This window comes from Diplotaxodon limnothrissa, linkage group LG3 (assembly GCF_057381915.1).
Source record: "Diplotaxodon limnothrissa isolate DT_005_m linkage group LG3, D_limnothrissa_male_GT1.1, whole genome shotgun sequence".
In the NCBI taxonomy this organism is placed as follows: Eukaryota; Metazoa; Chordata; class Actinopteri; order Cichliformes; family Cichlidae; genus Diplotaxodon; species Diplotaxodon limnothrissa.
Genome location: NC_140598.1, coordinates 70,289,705 through 70,309,001, shown reverse-complemented (window position 1 = coordinate 70,309,001; position 19,297 = coordinate 70,289,705). Strand labels below are relative to the sequence as shown.

Genomic DNA, 19,297 nt, shown 5'->3' with positions numbered 1-19,297 from the left:
TTGGATTTATATAGGTAGCATGTTCAGATGGCCCAATCACACTATTAAAACATGCTTCCTGCTTGGATTTATATAGGTAGCATGTTCAGATGGCCCAATCACACTATTAAAACATGCTTCCTGCTTGGATTTATATAGGTAGCATGTTCAGATGGCCCAATCACACTATTAAAACATGCTTCCTGCTTGGATTTATATAGGTAGGATCTTCAGATGGCCCAATCACACTATTAAAACATGCTTCCTGCTTGGATTTATATAGGTAGCATGTTCAGATGGCCCAATCACACTATTAAAACATGCTTCCTGCTGGGATTTATTTAGGTAGGATGTTCAGCATGTTCAGTGTGCGGCTTCGACCTTCCCCGTGGTGCTTACAATTACTCATGGCCGTAATGCAGGTTCATTCAATCTTTGGGAGTGCAGTACCTGGAACATACAAGGACAAGGTTGATGTAAAGACAATAAATTCAATGAGACAGGGAGGACACAAATTGGCGATAAGTAATAATTTGCCCGATTATCAATGTGTTAGTTTGCATCTACTTTACAATTATGGGCACATGATATGATAACGATATTTTAGCAGTTCAATGATAAATGTATAACATTAATTATGGTGGGGGGTGGACAATGGCTCTTACACTCGATGTCCTCCAGCTGACTTACCTTGGTATGAATGACGACGTACTCACAGTTTGGCGGCTTGAAAATAGCAAAATCTTGCACCCAGCCATTTGTAAATTGGATGTGCGCCTCCAGTGACTTGTAGTTATGAAACTAAATGTAACAAAGTGTTTAGAAAGTTAGCACATACATGTAATTTTTCATTTCTTTATGTGTCCATCTATAGAACGCTGCATGTTATAGTGTAAATCTGCCTGTTCTCTGTCAGAAACCTGCCTGCAGAAAATGAACCTAAAGTATGTAATGCAAGGATGTCATCACTTTAGAGATGGAGAAAGCATAAAGTGACAATTATGAGTCACTTAATATGATAAGGAGATTCTGCAGGTAATAATCAATGTATAAAACTAAAATAAAATGTATTTTTAGTGACACAGGATACAAACATGGAAGCAAGATGTATAATTAGGATTATTTATAATAAATATGAATAAATTAGTGCAATTTCTTTAACCATAAAGAATAACTAAATCCTTCAGGACAATGTCACATCAATGCACTGAACTCACTATGTTATCCACCTAACAGCCTCCACATGTTCTCACTGTAATTTCCCCTCATGAATGAATTTATGCTGCACTAATGTGAAAGTTTGCAGGGAAATCAAACGCATTTCACTCGCAGTACTCGAGCTGACTTACCTTTGTTTGAATGACGACTTGTATGTGCTGACTCCACAGACAAGGTACGAAAATATGTCAGGCTACGTCAATAGCGGTTGGTCTTCAGGGTTTCTACTCCACGGCCGTATTTCATACGGGTCGACATTTCCAATGCACGCTATTTTCTGCAAGTACCACCGCTTCACCTCTGAACGAAATCGGTCTCTATACAGTCCATTCTCTTTTGAGCTGCTTTTAAGCATCTTGTAATCGTTGTTCCAACACAGTGTGTTTGTTTTGATTCGTAGACCCCGAAAATGGTGCCGCGCTCCCACAATGCATTGCGGCATGACGTCAACTCCAAAGCCCTATTTCATATGGGTCCAGATTTGCGATGCACTCTAATTTTTTCCAAGTGCTGCTGCTTCGCCTCTGGACGCAATCGGTCTCTATACCGTCCGTTTTCTTTTGAGCTGCTTTTAAACATGTTTCTTGTCGTCGTCGTTCCAACACAGTGCGTTTGTTTTGATTTGTGGACCCGGAAAATGGCGCAATACATTGCGGCGTGAACCAGGTTTAGAACCGAACTCTCCCACACACATCACATCACTATAAGACTGGACTCTCACACACATCACATCACCACACGCACTCTGGTTTTTCTTCATGTACACTTCCTTATAATCTCTTTCTGCTATTTGCACATTTTTACTGTAAATTTCTAAGTTAAATCTGTACATTTTGTAATAACCTGTAAATTGTAAATAGTGTAAAACCACTGTCATTTAATGGTCGGGCATTGCACAGCTACAAGCATTTCACCTCATGTCATACTGGGTATGGTTGTGTGTGTGACAAATAAAATTTGAATTTGAATTTGAAAGTCTTTCCAGGCGAGTTTGATCCAGGAGGGTCTGAAGCCAGAGTCAGACAGAGACTGTGCAGAGACTGTAGAAGGACAGAGCAGCAGCAGAGCAGTCCAGATACACTGATGATCCTCTGTCAGATCCAGAGGGACACACAGGGATGATGCTGGACTCTACATTGTGTCTGACAGTGGAGCTGTTCTCAGAGCAGTTCACTCTGCAGCACTGACAGTCATCTGCACTTCTTCTCATTCCTCTGTCAGTCACTGCTGGATGAAGCTCTCCTCTCCACCTCCCAGTAACATGGCCCAGTCAGAGCGTCTCTACACACAAGCTGCTGCTGCTTCAACCTCTCTGGATCATCAGGACACAGCTCCTCCTCTCTCAGCACACACACCGTCCTGTTTACCATCATAGCCTCCACCTGCAGAGAGAAGAAGGAAGAGCAGAGGAGATAAACGAGTGTTTCCAGAGACTCTTCATCAGCTGTCAGTCAGTGATGCAGCACATCCAGTATAAAGAGCAGCAGGGACTTCAGTGCTGGGACTGTACTAGGACTCATTGTTGCTTCACTTTTTCTAATCTTTGGATTTTTATTGAAGTTGATGAAAATGTTTTTCCCTCCTAGTTTGAGTTTGGACTTTCATTCATTAGAAGAACCTTGGTGTGTCCACTCTGAGCTCTGTAGGAACCCCAACAACAAGCCCAACAATCCAGATGGACGGTTCCAGCTGTTAACTGGAGGAATTCCATCCAAACATCTGCTCTCACTAAATTCTTCCTCACCTACAGACTGTGTTCTTCACTGCTTTAAACTTGGAAATGAATGAAGTCATTGGTCTGCGTGCTGCTTTGTTCAGAGAGCTGATTGGCTGTTGACAGCGTTTGATCAGAGCGTGTCAGCCGTTACTATGGTGACCATAAAGGTCAGAAACAGGAAGTGTTTGTGTCCAATCCTGAAGCCTGTCACCATTCTCCTCTCACAGCTTCACTGAGAAGCTGCAGGTTTACAGGAAACACTGGATCTTTGTTTCATACTGACTGTGTTTAGTACAATACTGCTGACAGCACCACCCACTCACTCCATCACTCTACTGACCCCAGAGTCTCCAGTCTGTAGTCTGGACTCTGCTGAAGATCAGACAGCTGCTTCACATCTGGATCCTTCAGGTTGTTTCCTTGCAGCTCCAGCTGTCTCAGATGGGAGGGGTTGGACTTCAGTGCTGCTGCCAGATAATCACAGCTGATCTCTGACAAACCACAGTCCTTCAATCTGTATAAAGAATGAAAGATGTAAGTTTATTAGACAAAGTGTGAGCTTGAAATCATTCAGTGTTTCATCATCTGTTCAGAGCTGAAGAAGGTTCAGAATGTAGAAGTTTAGAAAATGGAAACTCCAAACAGCTGAAGCCAACAGGAAGCAGCTTCAAACAGGAAACTGTGCAGAGTTTCAGACTATATGTCCTGATGCAGCCAGTTGGATTTTGGAGATTTGAATCTCTGTTCTGTGACTAAGTCCTTGAATCATTTCTTCCAGTTGGTCCAACAAGACAGACTAAGTGTTGGACATGTGTTGTGGCTCCATTAGGGGAGCTTCTAAATGTGATGTGATGGCCCCTCTGGGTCTGTCAGGTCACAGGACTGAAGAGAGCTCAAACTGGGCACACAGTTGTTCCAGTCTGGACCAAAGACTCTATACTGGGACTGAGGGACTGCTTTGACTGCACCCACTGGGACTTTTTAAAGGCTCATGTTCTCACTTAGATCATCGATTTCTACTTACATTTCTTTCTGGGAAAAATGGGGATTACTTTGGAAACAGGAAGTATTTCCCCCAATAAGCAGCCCTGGATTAGTAAATCACTCCAACATGTTCTCAGGCAGAAGAAGCTGTCTTGTTGTGAGGGAGAGAAGAAAAAGATTGAGGCACAGAAACTTGTTGAAAGAGAGATAAAGCAGCTAAAATCAGGTGTAAAAGTAAAGCAGAGGATGAGCTGAATAAAGGACACTCAAGGCTGGCTTGGAAAGGAATGAAGTCCATGGTGGGGATGCAGAACAAGGAGCAAAGATGAATGTGATGCTGAATCAGCAGAAGACTTGGACTCATTTGATTCCAGCTTTGATATCATTGATTTCAATGAAGAGCTTTGTGATTATAGCAAAGGGCTGGTAGCTCTGAGAGTCCCACTGATGAGGTGTTTGTGTGGAAATCTCTTAGTGGGACCAAAGAGAGAAAAAGCCCTGGTCCTGATGCTGTGGGAGGGAAGTGATTGAAGTGTGCTGTGAGGAACTGACTGGGAGATTTTCACACATTTTCCCGTCCTCCTTGGAAAAAATAGGAAGTTCCCAGCATATGGAAACAAAGGTTAAGTGTCCTATGGCACTCAGTAGGGATGGGCACCAGTATCCGGTGCCATTATGGCACCAGTTCTGACATAAACGGCAGTAACCAGACCGAAATGCAGCACACATTTCGGTGCTTTTTTTTCCTGACATGTCATACACTTTAGATTCTAGCCAATCATTTTACCTTTCCAAGGATAGTAGGCGGGCCCAGGTACATATGTTCTTTTAGAGCAGAGCTACAGATTAAAAATGCCCAAGACGAAGCGGTCAAAAGTCTGGCTGTACTTCTCAGCAAAAGATCCAAACTCAGCAGCCTGCAACAAGTGCTTTAAGGTGATACTGTGTAAAGGAGGTAACACCCAGTGTTGGGGAGTAACGGAATACATATACCGCCGTTATGTATTTAAAATACAAAATAAGAGTAACTGTATTCCGTTACAGTTACCGTAACTGTATCATGTGGTATTTAGAATACAGTTACTTTGTTGAAATAAATGGATTACACGGCGGTATTTTCCTGATTCATATTGTCGCGGGTCAGGACTCTTTTGTTTGACAGTTATGTTCCGTTGTTCCAGGCGGCAGCGTTACGGTTGCCATGGTTACACGGTGTCGCTCTCTCTGCGACTGTGTGTTTCCTGGGTGAGAGAGCGCCTTTTTGTTGTTGTTGTTGTTGTGCTAAGCTAATAGGCAGAATGCTACAGGCATAGCCCTAAAGAATGTAGCCTCATTGGCAGTGTAGTCCGTGCTGCAGGGAGAATGGACTGCCATACCCGTTATGTGTCTGTGAGCGCGAGGAGGGAGAAAAAGGAAAAGTATGAGTTGTCATCGAGCAGAAACAGGAGCTGGAAGCATGTAAATATAATAATAACCACTGCAGCCAAAAAGAGTGCCTGATAAGCCCAGTTGTAAGTAAGCTATTAAGACTCGACTGTACACTGTGTTCGTGTTTTCCTCTGAAACAATAAGTTCCGTTGGAACAGCCTTTCTCTTTCTCTCGCTAGCAAACTTGACCCAGACAACAAAGTAAAGCTAATTTTCGGCTACAAGCCGCGGACCTTCAGTAATAGTAATAAATCACATTCATGTAGTTGTAAACAGCATGATAATATATTTAGGTGGGCCCTGAGAGGCCAAACGGACTGCAACTTCAGAAAACACTTGGAAAATGAAAAATGCTTCAAAAAGAAAAATGCTGCAAAAAGAAAAACACTTGCACTTATTTATGTGCAAATGTTTAATAATGAAGAACATTAAAACATTACTGTTGGCCACATGCCGGCCAAGTTATGTGACATTAGCGAAGTTTGTACTTTCAGCGTTTACTTTGTTTTAAAGCCTATACTTTATACGCCGTTCGATAGTCGACCTTAATCTTACAGAGAATCTGATGATTTTGTGGATAATTAAAGTCAGTCATATATCCACAAACACAACAAGCTGAAAGTCAGTGATGCTGCTCGGTTTGCAGTCCTGAATATCACGGCACAAGCAGGATTCACTGCACTGTTAATGTTAGCTATGTTATATTGCTGCCTCTGTTCGGTGGTGTCGAGCCAAACGGACTTTAACGTGTGTTTGAACGAGCTGACGGTTCACTCGTTAAGCTGAAAGAAAGTTGCTTTAATCACAGGAGTCACACATGTGTCCACTGTAGCATCTGGGAACTCTTCTTGTTTAGCACTCGTAATAACACAAACACTAAATCCTCCTTCTTTTGTGCTGTTTTGTAGCAATGTATACACCTGAGACTGTCACCTGTCTGTCTGTCCTGCACTCTCTCTCTGTTTCTTTCTCTCTGATTGTGGAATAAAAGTGTCATGGTCCTAAATTATTTTATGGCTTCAATACATTCTGCATCATTAATGATATAATCTATAGTATTGATACTGCATTAAGATGTTTATTAAAACCTGCTGACTTTACATTAACCTTTTTATTACAGGTACAGCTAAGACCATTTTATACACATTGCATTTTGTGGTCAGTTAAAGAAGGTTAAAACTGCATACACGCTTACAAAACACATACATATAATCTAGAAACCAGCTTGAGTGAAGGCCTGAATGTATTCAGCTTCTTGTTGCAACCTGTGGCATTTGAGTTTACTTAGTAACAGGTGACAGGAGAAAAAGAAAAAAAAGAATTTTTTTTTCTTAATTTCTTACTATGTGCTATTATTTTAATTTCATGTTTTTTTCCTTATAAAACAGGAGGACAAGTCCACGGGTATCTCCAGGGCCTGTAATCATCGCCATATTTGGGAAAAGATGTTAGAAAGAGGAACTTCTGTGTCTGACCGTAGCTCTAAAATTGTCTCATTGTCTGTACAAGATGCAAATGATGTTCTTAGAAATACAAAAATATGTTATAGAATTATAGAACGCAAGAGGGGGCGTCAAACCCTGATGATATATAAACCATTCCCTGTGTATTTTTGGCAGAAGAAGTCCGCAGATGTGATGCTGTGTACTTCTTCCCGTACGTGTGTTCTTAATAAACTCTTTATCTGATTGCACTCTACTGGGTCCTCCATTGGTTTGTTTTTGTGCCACTTGTCGAATTCAGGACAGTGGAAATCTCTTAGTGGGACCAAAGAGAGAAAAAGCCCTGGTCCTGATGCTGTGGGAGGGAAATGATTGAAGTGTGCTGTGAGGAACTGACTGGGAGATTTTCACATGAAAAGCGCTATATAAATGCAATCCATTATTATTATTTATTAAAGCAAGAAGGTTGTAGGTTGAAGCTTGTTGGCCTTTCTGTGGAGGTTGGATGTTCTCCCACAGTCCAATGAAATGCTGCTTAGGTTCATTGGTGCTTCTAAATTGGCTGTAGGTGTGGATGTGAGAGAGTGCTTCTCTGTGTCTCTCTGTTGGCCCTGTGATGGACTGCTCACCTGTGCAGGTGGACCACGCCTCTTGCCCTATGACAGCTAGGGCACAGGTTGCAGCCCTGTGAGCCTAAGCTGAATAAACAGTAGCAAAAATGATTCATAGATGGCCTGAAATCCCCCAGTTAGCAATTTGGTAGATAGCTATGACATGCTAATCCCATCCAGCAGCTGTATCCTACCAGTAAGCTGATCCCTGCTGAGCCAAAGCACTTTTTCATATGCAAATTACAACCTTTAATAGAAACCTATTGGTCAGCATCTTATTAGCCTGCTGTTAGCTTCATTCCACAGAAAACAGAGAAACTAACAGAGTTGATAAAGAATAAAGAGAAATGTGCTGATTTAAAGCCTTTGAAGTGCTTCAGATGATCTCTGTCCACTTCTGTCCACTCATTCATTCATGTAAGCTTTCTAATGCAGCTTTGATCTTCACAGTCTGCTTTATGAAACTCATTCTAACCCTGAATGTCAGAGCGTTCCTGATGGAAGATTTTTAGTTTTGTGATTATGTTTAGTTGTAGCTTCAGTTAAAGGAAGAAGAATTGGAATTGGAAACCACAGGAAAAGGGAAACCATATGTGCAGAAGAGTGCTGTGACATACCATACTGCTTCCTGTGTTAACAGACAAGTTAACGGTCTCTCTCTCTCTCTCTCTCTCTCTCTTTCCTTTTATGGAAATGTTTTTGGATTCTGAACATGCCACACCTACTGCTGTGAAAGCTTACTTGAAGTATAAATAAAGAGTGTGCTGGAAGCCCCGCGCGATTCCCTCTGTGACGGGGCATCGTCCATGTACATGTAAAATCTTTGAGTCTGTGTTTCTTTGCCTCCTAATAGTTTTCTCCTCACAGTTCCTCCTTCTCTTTCCCATCTTTAATGCTGGCAGTGGAGGAGATTTGGATGTTGGACTGTGTTTTGGATGATGTGTGTATGTTTGTGTTGGACTGCTGTCTGTAAAGCAAATGGACATTTTGCTTTGGATTTCAGTGTCAGACAGACTTTAAGGTGGAATGAAGAGTTTGAGAGTTTCACAGTGAATTATCCAGTGGAGGATTTTTCTTCTTCTTTGAAAGTTTAAAATGTGAACATTGTTCTGCTGCAGTCAATGGACTAAACCAGAGAAGAAGAAAACAGACTTTACCATGAAGATCCTCAGTGTGGATCAGTATAATATCAGCCTGATGTCTGCAGTTTAGTGTCAGCACAACTTTCACATCATATTCATCTCAGCACAACTAAAACATGCTGACTGACCTCAGAGTTTCAAGTCCACATCCTGGACTCTCCAGGAAACCACACAGATGCTTCACTCCTGAATCCTGCAGCTTGTTGTTGGAGCTCAGGTCCAGCTGTCTCAGATGGGAGGGGTTGGACTTCAGTGCTGCTGCCAGATAATCACAGCTGATCTCTGACAAACCACAGCCCCACAATCTGTATAAAGAATGAAAGATGTAAGTTTATTAGACAAAGTGTGAGCTTGAAATCATTCAGTGTTTCATCATCTGTTCAGAGCTGAAGAAGGTTCAGAATGTAGAAGTTTAGAAAATGGAAACTCCAAACAGCTGAAGCCAACAGGAAGCAGCTTCAAACAAACACAACAAGAGAAAAAACTGAATGTTTCACATTAAAGTTGTACATTTATCATAAAAACAGGACAAAGACTTGAAAAAGTCGTGTTTTTCCTTCCAGGAACCACAAGGCTTCACTTTTAAAGGTGAAGTGTGAAAGAAATGGACATATTTGAAGTCCAACACCTTTTTCCAGTCACATTATTAAAGCAGACAAACTACAAGCTCATTTTCATTCCAACAAGTCATCTTCTGACCTGGACTAACAACACTGGTCTCTATGTGCAGCTGGCTGTGAGACCAGTGCTCAGGGAGCGTCTACAAAGTGCAACACTGAAAGAACATCACACACTAATTTGCTTCCAGCACTTTCACACAAACATCTACTGTCATTATTGTCAACAAACTCTGTGGATCCTTTATCGCAAATTCAAATTCAATTCAATTCAATTTTATTTATATAGCGCCAAATCACAATAAAAGTCAGTGGGATCAAATGTTCAGACAAAAGAGGGTTATGAGGAAATATGATGAAATGTTGTGTATTAGCAGCAAGTTATTGAATCATTTTCCTCAGAAGCAAAATAAAATAATTGACAAACATGTTTTTACAAACTCAGTGTTGGACTTGGATCAGCAGGATAAGCTGATGTTTAAAGTCATTTGAGTCTCGCTGTATGAGAGTCCAGTTATTACTCAATATTTATGGATGATGTTCTTTCAGTGTTGCACTTTGTAGACGCTCCCTGAGCCTCACAGCCAGCTGCACATGGACCAGCTGACATTACCCAGCATTAGAGGCGGCTGTAAAAAAATGGATTTTCCTATTTAAATGGTTTTAATTTGAATAAAGCGATGTTGATTCATTCAATCCTTCAAAAATCTGTTTCCTGCATTATTCACTGCTTATTACGCACCAGTCTGCTGTTGTGTTCACTGCAGTCAGCCTCTGAAAACAAAGCCTCATTTCTGCTGTTCAATACTGAAGAAATTTAAACCTTTTAAAATGATGACAGATTACAAACTCTCAGCTGTGTCTGTAATCAAACCTCTGTAACTTCTTCACTTCAGCAGCATCAGCTCATGTTCACATGTTGATTCATGGTTTTCTTCAGTTTTTGATCGACTACAGAATATTTTGAAGGTTATCTGCTATAAAAAGCCAGAACAGGAAAATCTGCTTCATGTGTTTCTGTTTGATCCTCAGTGACTTTGACACAAAGGCCTCTGCTGTGATGATCACACCTCTGATCAAGTCTCACAGTGTCAGCTTTGTTTTTATACATATGGATATGTGCTGATAAATGATCAGAGTTATAATATTTCCCACTGTCTGCTGTGTGCCGTGACCTTTGACCTGCTAAAGAGAGTCAGCCGTGGATTATTCATTGTTGTGTCTGATACTTAGAAATGTAAGGAAGAACACTACACAGTTAATCAGTGTAATGTCCTCTGCCTCTAACGCCTTGCCAGAGTCGACCTTCAGACTAAACTCCTCTTCAAAATGACCACGCAGACAAGAGGGTTTGACTTCACTCCCTTTACTTAGGCCTGTTGAAGTAGGGTAAAACTGAGAAACAACATGAAATGTTCGTAGAAATCATAGATGAGGACAAATACACAATAACAGTACAAATGACTTGTTTAGCCAAAAGCGTTAGCGAATCCTCTCTTTACAAACATTTTTATTAAGTAAACACTGCAATCACATTTCTACAAGTAGATTTGTAAGGATGGAACAGAATTACATACCAACAATGCCCTTAAAGACCATCTTAAGGGAGAAAATTGCCACTACAGCAGAGAACAGGAGAACAGGAGAAGTCATTTCCCCAAACAATAGCATGCACTTTCTGATGACATCATAGAACAGAGACAGATTTGCGCATGTTACACCAGGTCATGCCAGAAGGGGGCACTAAAGAGTAACTTTCTCAGGGAAAATCTATTTAAACAGAACACGGTTTCATGGTGACAGAACACTCCCCGTCTGAAATTCAGCAAGTTTCACCTACTAATTTGACAAGGTCAAACACATTTCAGTCATCTGGAGGAATGAGCAAGATCATCTCATTCACAGGTCGGACGTAAAGCTTTGATCCCTCTTTCTTAATGACCTTTACTTGCACTTTGCGCACCCTTCCGTCTTTACTGGGATACACATCAACGATAATACCTAATGCGCAGTCGTTCCTACTGCACTGACTGTTCTTAAGAAGCACCACACTTCCTTGCTTAAGGTTTGGCCGGTCAGAAGTCCACTTTGTTCGACACTGTAGTGTTGACAGATACTGTTTCCGCCACCTGTCCCAAAATGTGTTAGACAAGCTTTGGACCCTGCACCACTGTTGCTTCAATAGTTCTTTATGTCCAAAATCTCCTTCTGGTACTGGGCATGGACCTACTTTCTGAGTAAGCAATGAAGCCGGTGTAAGAATGAAAGGATCTGTAGGATCATTTGACACAGGCACCAGTGGTCGACTGTTCACTATGGCTGAGACCTCAGCCATGAATGTTGTGAGTACCTCATGTGTGAGTTTGGAGGAGCCCATCTGAAGAAGCATCGAGTCCAGGATACGACGTGTGATGCCGATCATCCTTTCCCATGCTCCTCCCATATGAGAGGAATGTGGTGTGTTGAAGGTCCAAGTACATCCGTGTTCTGACAGAAACCTCTCCATGGCTTTCCCATCAAGATTTGAAGGAATCCACATATCTTTGCAAGCTCTGGTGACGGGCTGATACAGACCAGGGCCCAAACACATCAATGCCGATGTTGCTAAAAGGTGGTTCCATGCTGAGCCTTTCTGGTGGCAAGTCTGCCATCTTTTGAACTTCACACCTCCCTCTCAGCCTTCAACAAGTGACACACTCGAAAACGAGTCTATTAATGCATCTCCTGCCACCAACGATCCAGTAACCTGCAGATCGGACAGCTCCTTCAGTGAAGAGACGTCCTTGGTGACGTACCTGCTCATGAAAGTGCGCACTATGAGAGTGGTTACGTGATGCCGTCTAGGCAGATCCAGTGGCCGTTTTTCGTGGAACCCTATTTTTGCCCCAATGAGACGACCCCCAATCCTTAATAGCGCGTATGAGTCAATGAAAGGATCCAGGGCAACGAGTGAGCTGCTCTTGGGAATGTTGGCATTTGATGCAAGACGCTCCAGTTCTTTTCTATAGACCTCTTGTTGAACTGTTTTGATAATGACTAGCTTACTCTGTTCAAGAATATCCCCGGTGGGGGGGGGTGGGGGGGGGGGGCCACTAATGCCAACCCTCACATTTTTGAGCGACACACTCCTTTCCTTTTTTAAAGCTCTGAACAATGTGAATAAGGGTACCAAGAGCCCTTATGAGGGAACTCCAGCATGAGAAGCGATTGAACCACCCAGAGCCAAGATGTTTGAGGACTGTGACCGACAGTGTTGTGACTTGAGGCCTGATTTCACTGTCTTGATCTGGTTCCAAAAGGTCAAACCTCTGTACCACAGGTGACACCCCTTCAGGTCGAGACAAGAATGCCGGTCCAGAGAACCATATTGTGTTCTCAAGGCGGTCTGCTGTGATAGACCGTGTGGCAATGTCTGCGGGATTGTCTTCTGTGCAGACATATCGCCACTGCTGTGGCATTGTGCTTCGTCTGATTCTCTGGACTTGATTGCTCAGTAGTAGGTGTGTAGTAGGTGACTGCGTCAAATACAATGTCTATTTCGGAGGTGATGACCTCAGACAGAGTTACTGCCATGAGGAGCACAAAGCTCCAACCGAGGTATAGTATGCTCTGGACGTGGGGCCAGTTTGGCTTTACTTGCAACCAATCTAGTGCAGCATCCCCCATCTGCATCCACAGTCTTCAAGTAGGCAACAGTAGCTACTGCTTTCTCTGAAGCATCTGAAAAGACACAGAGTTCTGTTAACTTGACAGTAGATGGTGACATGTTTGAGTACGGTCGGGGTATCCTCAGATGTCTTAACTCCTGCAGAGAATCTCTCCAACTTTCCCACACCTTTTCCTTTTTTTGCTGGCAATGGAGTGTCCCAGTCTGAAGACTGTGAGGCTAGTTCTCGAAGCAGCAGTTTTCCTTGAATTGTCACAGGGGAAACAAATCTTAGAGGACCGTACAGGCTGTTCACCGTTGAGAGAACTCCACGTTGAGTGAATGACTTTTTCTCGTCCTGTAAACGGTAAGTAAAACAGTCTGAATTCAAGTCCCAGTACAGCCCAAGGGTACGCTGCATTGGTAGAGTGTCAGCAGTAAGGTCCAAATCCTTCAGGTCTGTGGCATGATCTTAACTGGGAAAGGCCTTCATGACCTCCTTGCTGTTCGAAGCCAGCTTATGCAGCCTAAGGTTAGAGCAAGCCTGGCTGGCTGCCGGTGGAGCTCATGGGCGCGTCACTGCAACTCCCCCCTGGCTTCTGCTCCGCGGCTGCTGAGTGAGCCCTCATCTGGGACTCTCCTCAGCTCTTTCTGGGACAGTGGCGCGGCTGCCCCTCTGTTGGTCTTCCTTGGTCTCTTGTGTTCTGGGGGCCTCTGGATGTCTGGAGTTTTGATCTCCTCCATACCTGCTTCATGCCCTGGAGGACGGGGCAGTGGCTCCCCACACCCTCTAGCAGATCATTACATGAAGGAACCTTTTAAAAACAAGCGCGTCCATGCTCACAGGTGTACACACGGGTGATCACACCCACAAACTACACCCTTTTTGGCTCCTACCTCAAAGCACACTGTGTTCTGTTGATCTTATGTGCTGCACAATAATGTTTAATATTTAGTATTTACTGTCATATTCCCATATATCATTGTGATGTTGTTTATTCTATTACTCTTGTTCTCTTCTGCTTGTTTTCTTTTTTCTTTCTCAGCAGGTGATCCAGGTGATTGATAGATGCATTTTTTTTCTTTTTTCTTTTTTTTTCTGCCCGTTCTGTTGGTTTTTGTTTTTTGCCCTTCTCCCCCGTCCCTCTTCTCAGCTGTTTCTCTTTCCCTCTTTCTTTCTCCCCTTCTTTCCCCCAGTCAAGTCTGTCCCGTATTCAGTAAGTGAAAATAAAATAAACAATAAAAGGTGAATCAAATGGACCATTACGGCAAGGCTGGGATGGTCAATTTGGTAAAGTAAATCCGTTGGGCATCTTTCTTTGCCTTTAGACAACAATTCTGATGGCAAAAGAGCCAAACGGGACAGGCGAAAGAAAAAAAAAAAAAAAAGGTTAGAGCAAGCCAGCATTTTTTGAGTTCTTTTGAGCAGATCAATAGCTGGATCTGCTGTGGGCAAGGACTTTAACCCGTCATCTACGTAAAAGTCACGAGTGACAAACTGTTCTGCATCCTCCCCATACTCCTTCCGGCCTTCCTGTGCTGCACGTCTAAGACAGTAAATAGCCACAGCCGGTGAAGGACTATTTCCAAAGACATGCACGTTCATACGGAACTCCATAATCTCTTTCTCTGGGTTATTCTCTTTAAACCAGAGGAACCTGAGGAAGTTCCAGTCTTCAGGTTGCACCATGAAACAATGAAACATCTGTTGTACATCTACAGTGAAGGCGATCTGTTCTTTCCGAAACCGAAAGAGGACTCCTACCAGGGTGTTGTTGAGGTCTGGTCCCGTTAGGAGTACTTGGTTCAGAGACAAACCTTTGTGCTGGGCACTGGAGTCGAAGACGACTCTTATTTGAGAGGGCTTCTTGGGATGGTAAACCCCAAAACAAGGCAGGTACCAATGCTCCTCATTAGGCTTCAGAGGTCGGGCTTCTTCAGCGTGCCCAATCTGAAAGATCTTTGCCATGAACGAGACAAACTCTTCTTTCATTTTAGGCTTCCTTCTGAAAGACTGCTGTAAAGATTTGAGACGTTCAAGTACTTGCTCATGGTAATGAGGGAGCCTTGGTCGTGGAGATCTGAAAGGCAGGGTAGCCACCCAACTGTTTTCTTGATCCTTGTAAACCTCTTGTTCCATGATGTGGATGAACTGTCCGTCCTCGATTGAAGGAGCTTCTTTGTCATCGTCCTTTGTTGTCTGGAACACATTACAGTCTAAAGTGGCCCGTTTCTCACTGGCAAGGGGATGTTTGCATGTCAGGGGAAATGAAGGGGACCCACCACTACTGTATTTCTCTTTTACAGAGTACTTGTTTGGGCATGGCTGAAAGAGAGAAGGGCGTCCATTTTTCAGTACGTTAGTGTAGCAAGAGCTGATAACAGTAGGTCTGTGGACATCTCCAATGCACACATCTCCCACAATAACCCAACCCAGGTCCAACTTCTGGGCATAGAGTGCATTTTGTGGGCCATTCCCTTGTCTTCTGACCTTATGAACCCTAATGATATCTCTGCCTAACAAGAGCAGAATGGAAGCTTGGGAGTCCAGCTTTGGAATGTGTTTTGCAAGGGCCTTCAAATGACTGTGATTTAATGCTACCTCTGGTGTTGGTATTTCTGCACGGTTATTTGGGATCAGTGTTGGCAAAGAAAGTGTGACACTGCCGTTGATGGGTTTGATCACAAAGCCATGTGCTTGCCTGCCTTCTGTCTCTTGTGTTCCAGCACATGTCTTCAAAGTGTATGGTGAAGGAGAACCTGAAATCGGAAAAACTCAGTACATGCAAGTGATCTGTTACTCTGATCATCTAATATTGCATATAATGTAACTGCAGCGTCAGGGCAGCCAGTCGGGTAGACCCTGGTTAGACATATTTTTGAGCAGGAATGTCCTGCGGAATAGTTTCTGCAGACCTCAGTGCATGCTGTGCACTGAGAAACATCAGTCTCAATCAGGTTGGAGTTTCCCTCCCCGCCCTGATCTGGTGCGGAACATGCTGTGTTGGTGGACCATAGGGCAAATCCAGGATAGAGGGCTGCAATGTGGCTCCTGCTCCCACACTCTGAGCAGGAGATGTCATCTTCATAATTCCTTACCAAATGTGTGGCTCTGCAGCACCTGTAACATATTCCGTGCCTTTTTAGGAGTGCTTTCCTTTCTTCTATTGGCGTCTCTCTAAACCCACGACACCTTGGTAAGGAGTTGGGTTTATTGTGTAGCGGGCTGGATCCTCTCTAGTGGATGACTCACTTCCAAATCGGGTGCCAAGTGATACAGTCCTTGTACCACTGGAAGGGGGCAGAGGGTTCGGAGAGAACCTCGTTTTAAAGACTGCCATGGCTTTGTGACCTTCGGCTTCAGACGTTTGCTTAGCGCCTGATAACTCGCTGCTGAGTGCTGTCTGTGTGAGACCAGGGTCATTGCGCATCCGTGCTTCCCGACACACAAAGTCCACAAAGAAGCTGAATGGGGGGTAGAGAGCCCCATGATCTTCTTTGTACTTGAAGCCTAGAGAAAGCCATTTTTCTTGGAGATAAAATGGCAGCTTCTACAGGTGTAATACCATGAAGAGTATCCAAAAAACTAAGGCCAGGCAGGTCACCGTCTTCTTTGGCAGCCTGTATTTCCAACAGCAAGTCTCCCAGCTCTCTTAGCTTGTGACCGTCTCTGTTTGGAATCTTGGGAAAGTTGTTTAATCTTTTCAAAAAAGCACCCTCGATGACCTCTGGTGCACCATAGCATTCATTGAGCCTATCCCACATAGCTCTCAGTCCATTTGCTGGTTGGTTCGCATACACAGATCGTATTCGTCTAGCATGTTCAGCTGAGTCCTTACCTTGCCATTTCACAAGGGGGTCAAGCTGTTCACTTGGTGAGAGGTTGAGGCCCCTGATGGTATTCATAAACAAAGCTTTCCAGGCTCTATAGCATTCGGGACGGTCGTTGAAGTGAATGAGCCCTGTAGACACCAGTTCACGTCAAGCCATGAATCTAACAAGGTCTGACATGTTCTGCTCCATTTCTAGTGGAGTGTACAGTGGGCCCCTTTCTTGGTATGTGGTCTCCTGTGGGTGGCTGGAGTTGTCTGGGGTTGTGATATAGGCGGTGCCGGTGTAGCCACTGTCCAGAGACTGTCGTGCATAATTGACCGTTGGTTCTTGTTTAGGGGTGTAGGTCTCACTTTGGTCAGCTTTGCCTGGGAAATGATCCTTTAGATTTGCTACTATGGGTGTGGTTTGTGTTTGGATGTGTGGTGCCACAACTGGCTTGAGGCTTGGTCGAAAATGTAAATCAGATCCTGGCGTAAAGATCTTGGGGTAGGAGTCTACGGTGAATGCTGAGGGAGTTTCATCTCCGTGTTATCATTGGAGGTTTCTAGAATGGGCATGGTTTGGCTGCCATGTGTGGCACCCTTGACATATTCCCTTGTGCGTGTTACTGGGTCATCAGCAGGAACATCTATTTTACTAAGACCCTCGCTTTTATCTTGAATCACTGCAGCCTCCAAAACTTCTGCCTTTGCTCTGCAGCTGCAGCCTTTTTTTCCATGCGTACTTTATCCAATGACACTTCAAGAAGCATTTTTCGAAGCTACATAGAAGCTTCCAGTTCTGCTTGCTGCAACTTCAGATCATTTTCCTTGTTCTGCCTTTTATAACTTAAATCGGATATTATAGTTGTAAGCTGCCCTAGAGCTCCCTCTAGTGGCTGCTTTGGGTTCGGTTACTTTGGGAAAGGAAAAAAAATGAGAACGTGAAGAAGAAATAAAAGATGGCGGAAAGTGATACCGTAATGTTATCGTTCTAAGCTGATACGGACCTTAAAATGTTGTTGCCTTGGACAAGATATGTCTGTAAGTATGAGTATCGATAAAATAATTGTCTTTTGTTTTGTGTAGAAATGGCACGATAATTTGTACATTTGAAAGTTTTATCTTGTTAGCTTGCAGTAAGAGTGTAACAAGCTAGTTTACAATGTTAGTTAGCTAATACAGTATTTTGTACTTTCAGTTTTACGATGGTCAAAGAGAAGGCAATGGTCAGAGGCCATTCTTCAATAAATCAGCGCAAAAAGGAAAATAAGTCTGGTTATTGGAGCATCGTTATCTCACTGTCTAGCTGGTGAAACTAAGAGACTCAGGGCGAGGACAGCATACTCCTTATCCACAAATGCTGCTTCAGCCTTAGCTGCCTGAGCTTCTGCACGTGCTTGTGCGGCGGCTGCCTTACTTGCAGCTGAACTCCTGGAATGCCTGGAGGAGTCAGATATATTAGATCTGGTTTTCATTGATGCGCTGGTTCTCGGTGACATGTTGCTGTCGATTGGATTTTTCCAACATCTGCAGCTGAATGTTAGAGCTGAGCTGTTTCTGGAGGATAGCTCTATTTGCTGTCCAGTTCCTCACGAGACTGGTCTTTGAGAGGTTGTCGTTTTACTGTAATGTCCTCTGCCTCTAACGCCTTGCTAGAGTCGACATTCAGACTAAACTTCTCTTCAAAATGACCACGCAGGCAAGAGGGTTTGACTTCACTCCCTTTACTTAGGCCAGTTGAAATAACAGTACAAATGACTTGTTTAGCCAAAAGCGTTAGCGAATCCTCTCTTTACAAACATTTCTATTAAGTAAACACTGCAATCACATTTCTTCAAGTAGATTTGTTCATTAGTAAGGATGGAACAGAATTACACACCGACAATGCCCTTAAAGACCATCTTAAGGGAGACAATTGCCACTACAGCAGAGAACAGGAGAACAGGAGAAGTCTTTTCCCCAAACAATAGAGATTGACAGACCACGTGACTTTCGCGCATTGCATGCCGGTAACTCGTGGCAAAACAATCCAAGTACCTGCATCAATTGCAAGCATTTGCAGCACCGCAAAACGTTCATTCTTCGGTTCCAATAAATTCTTGCTTTTTCTTTGCCCCCCAAAAGGGTATGTACAAAACGAAGGAGAACAATGCCGGTCTGTACAAAGACAGACTTAATGAAAAGTCAAAGAAAAGATACGAGGAAAAAAATCAAACCAGTGAAAGTGTTAGATCCTTACAAGCACACAGAGTGGACAAAATACGTTAGCGTGCTGCCCAACTTCACCACGCTCATATTTATAATTATACGGTTCTTTGAGTGAGCGCATACACTCGTGAAGTTTAGTAACTTCAGGTCACTGCAACAAGCCCAGGTACAATTTACCGACGGATGGGTGCAGGACCTTGAAATGCAACGTGTAGAAAGTAAAGACCATCGTACATATCATAAGTTTACCAGTCTCACAAATCGTCTTCATAAATACACATTCGTTAACCGTTTATTAATAGGACCTTTGAGCTCAATGGTAATTAATTAGTAGTAGAAATAATTTCTGGTACCCATCACAGAAATGTAGCAGTGACAATAATATTGTATGCTGTAATCGCACTGGGCAATTAGTGATACAAAACAACTGTTTTATCCTGTGAATAAAAGTATATGTTTTTGTCAGTGTACCATGGTAATAACAGAAGCG

At 43.2% G+C, this 19,297-nt stretch overlaps 1 protein-coding gene across 1 annotated transcript in view; it reads right to left on the bottom strand.

Annotated features, from left to right (window-relative positions):
- The window catches only part of LOC146637675 (protein NLRC3-like), a 121,518-nt gene that overhangs the window by 61,448 nt on the left and 40,773 nt on the right, over positions 1-19,297 (bottom strand). Inside the window, exon 11 of the mRNA XM_085349761.1 lies at positions 8,650-8,826. Coding sequence (XP_085205887.1) covers positions 8,650-8,826 — 177 coding nt within the window. The remainder of the gene's footprint in view (positions 1-8,649; positions 8,827-19,297) is intronic.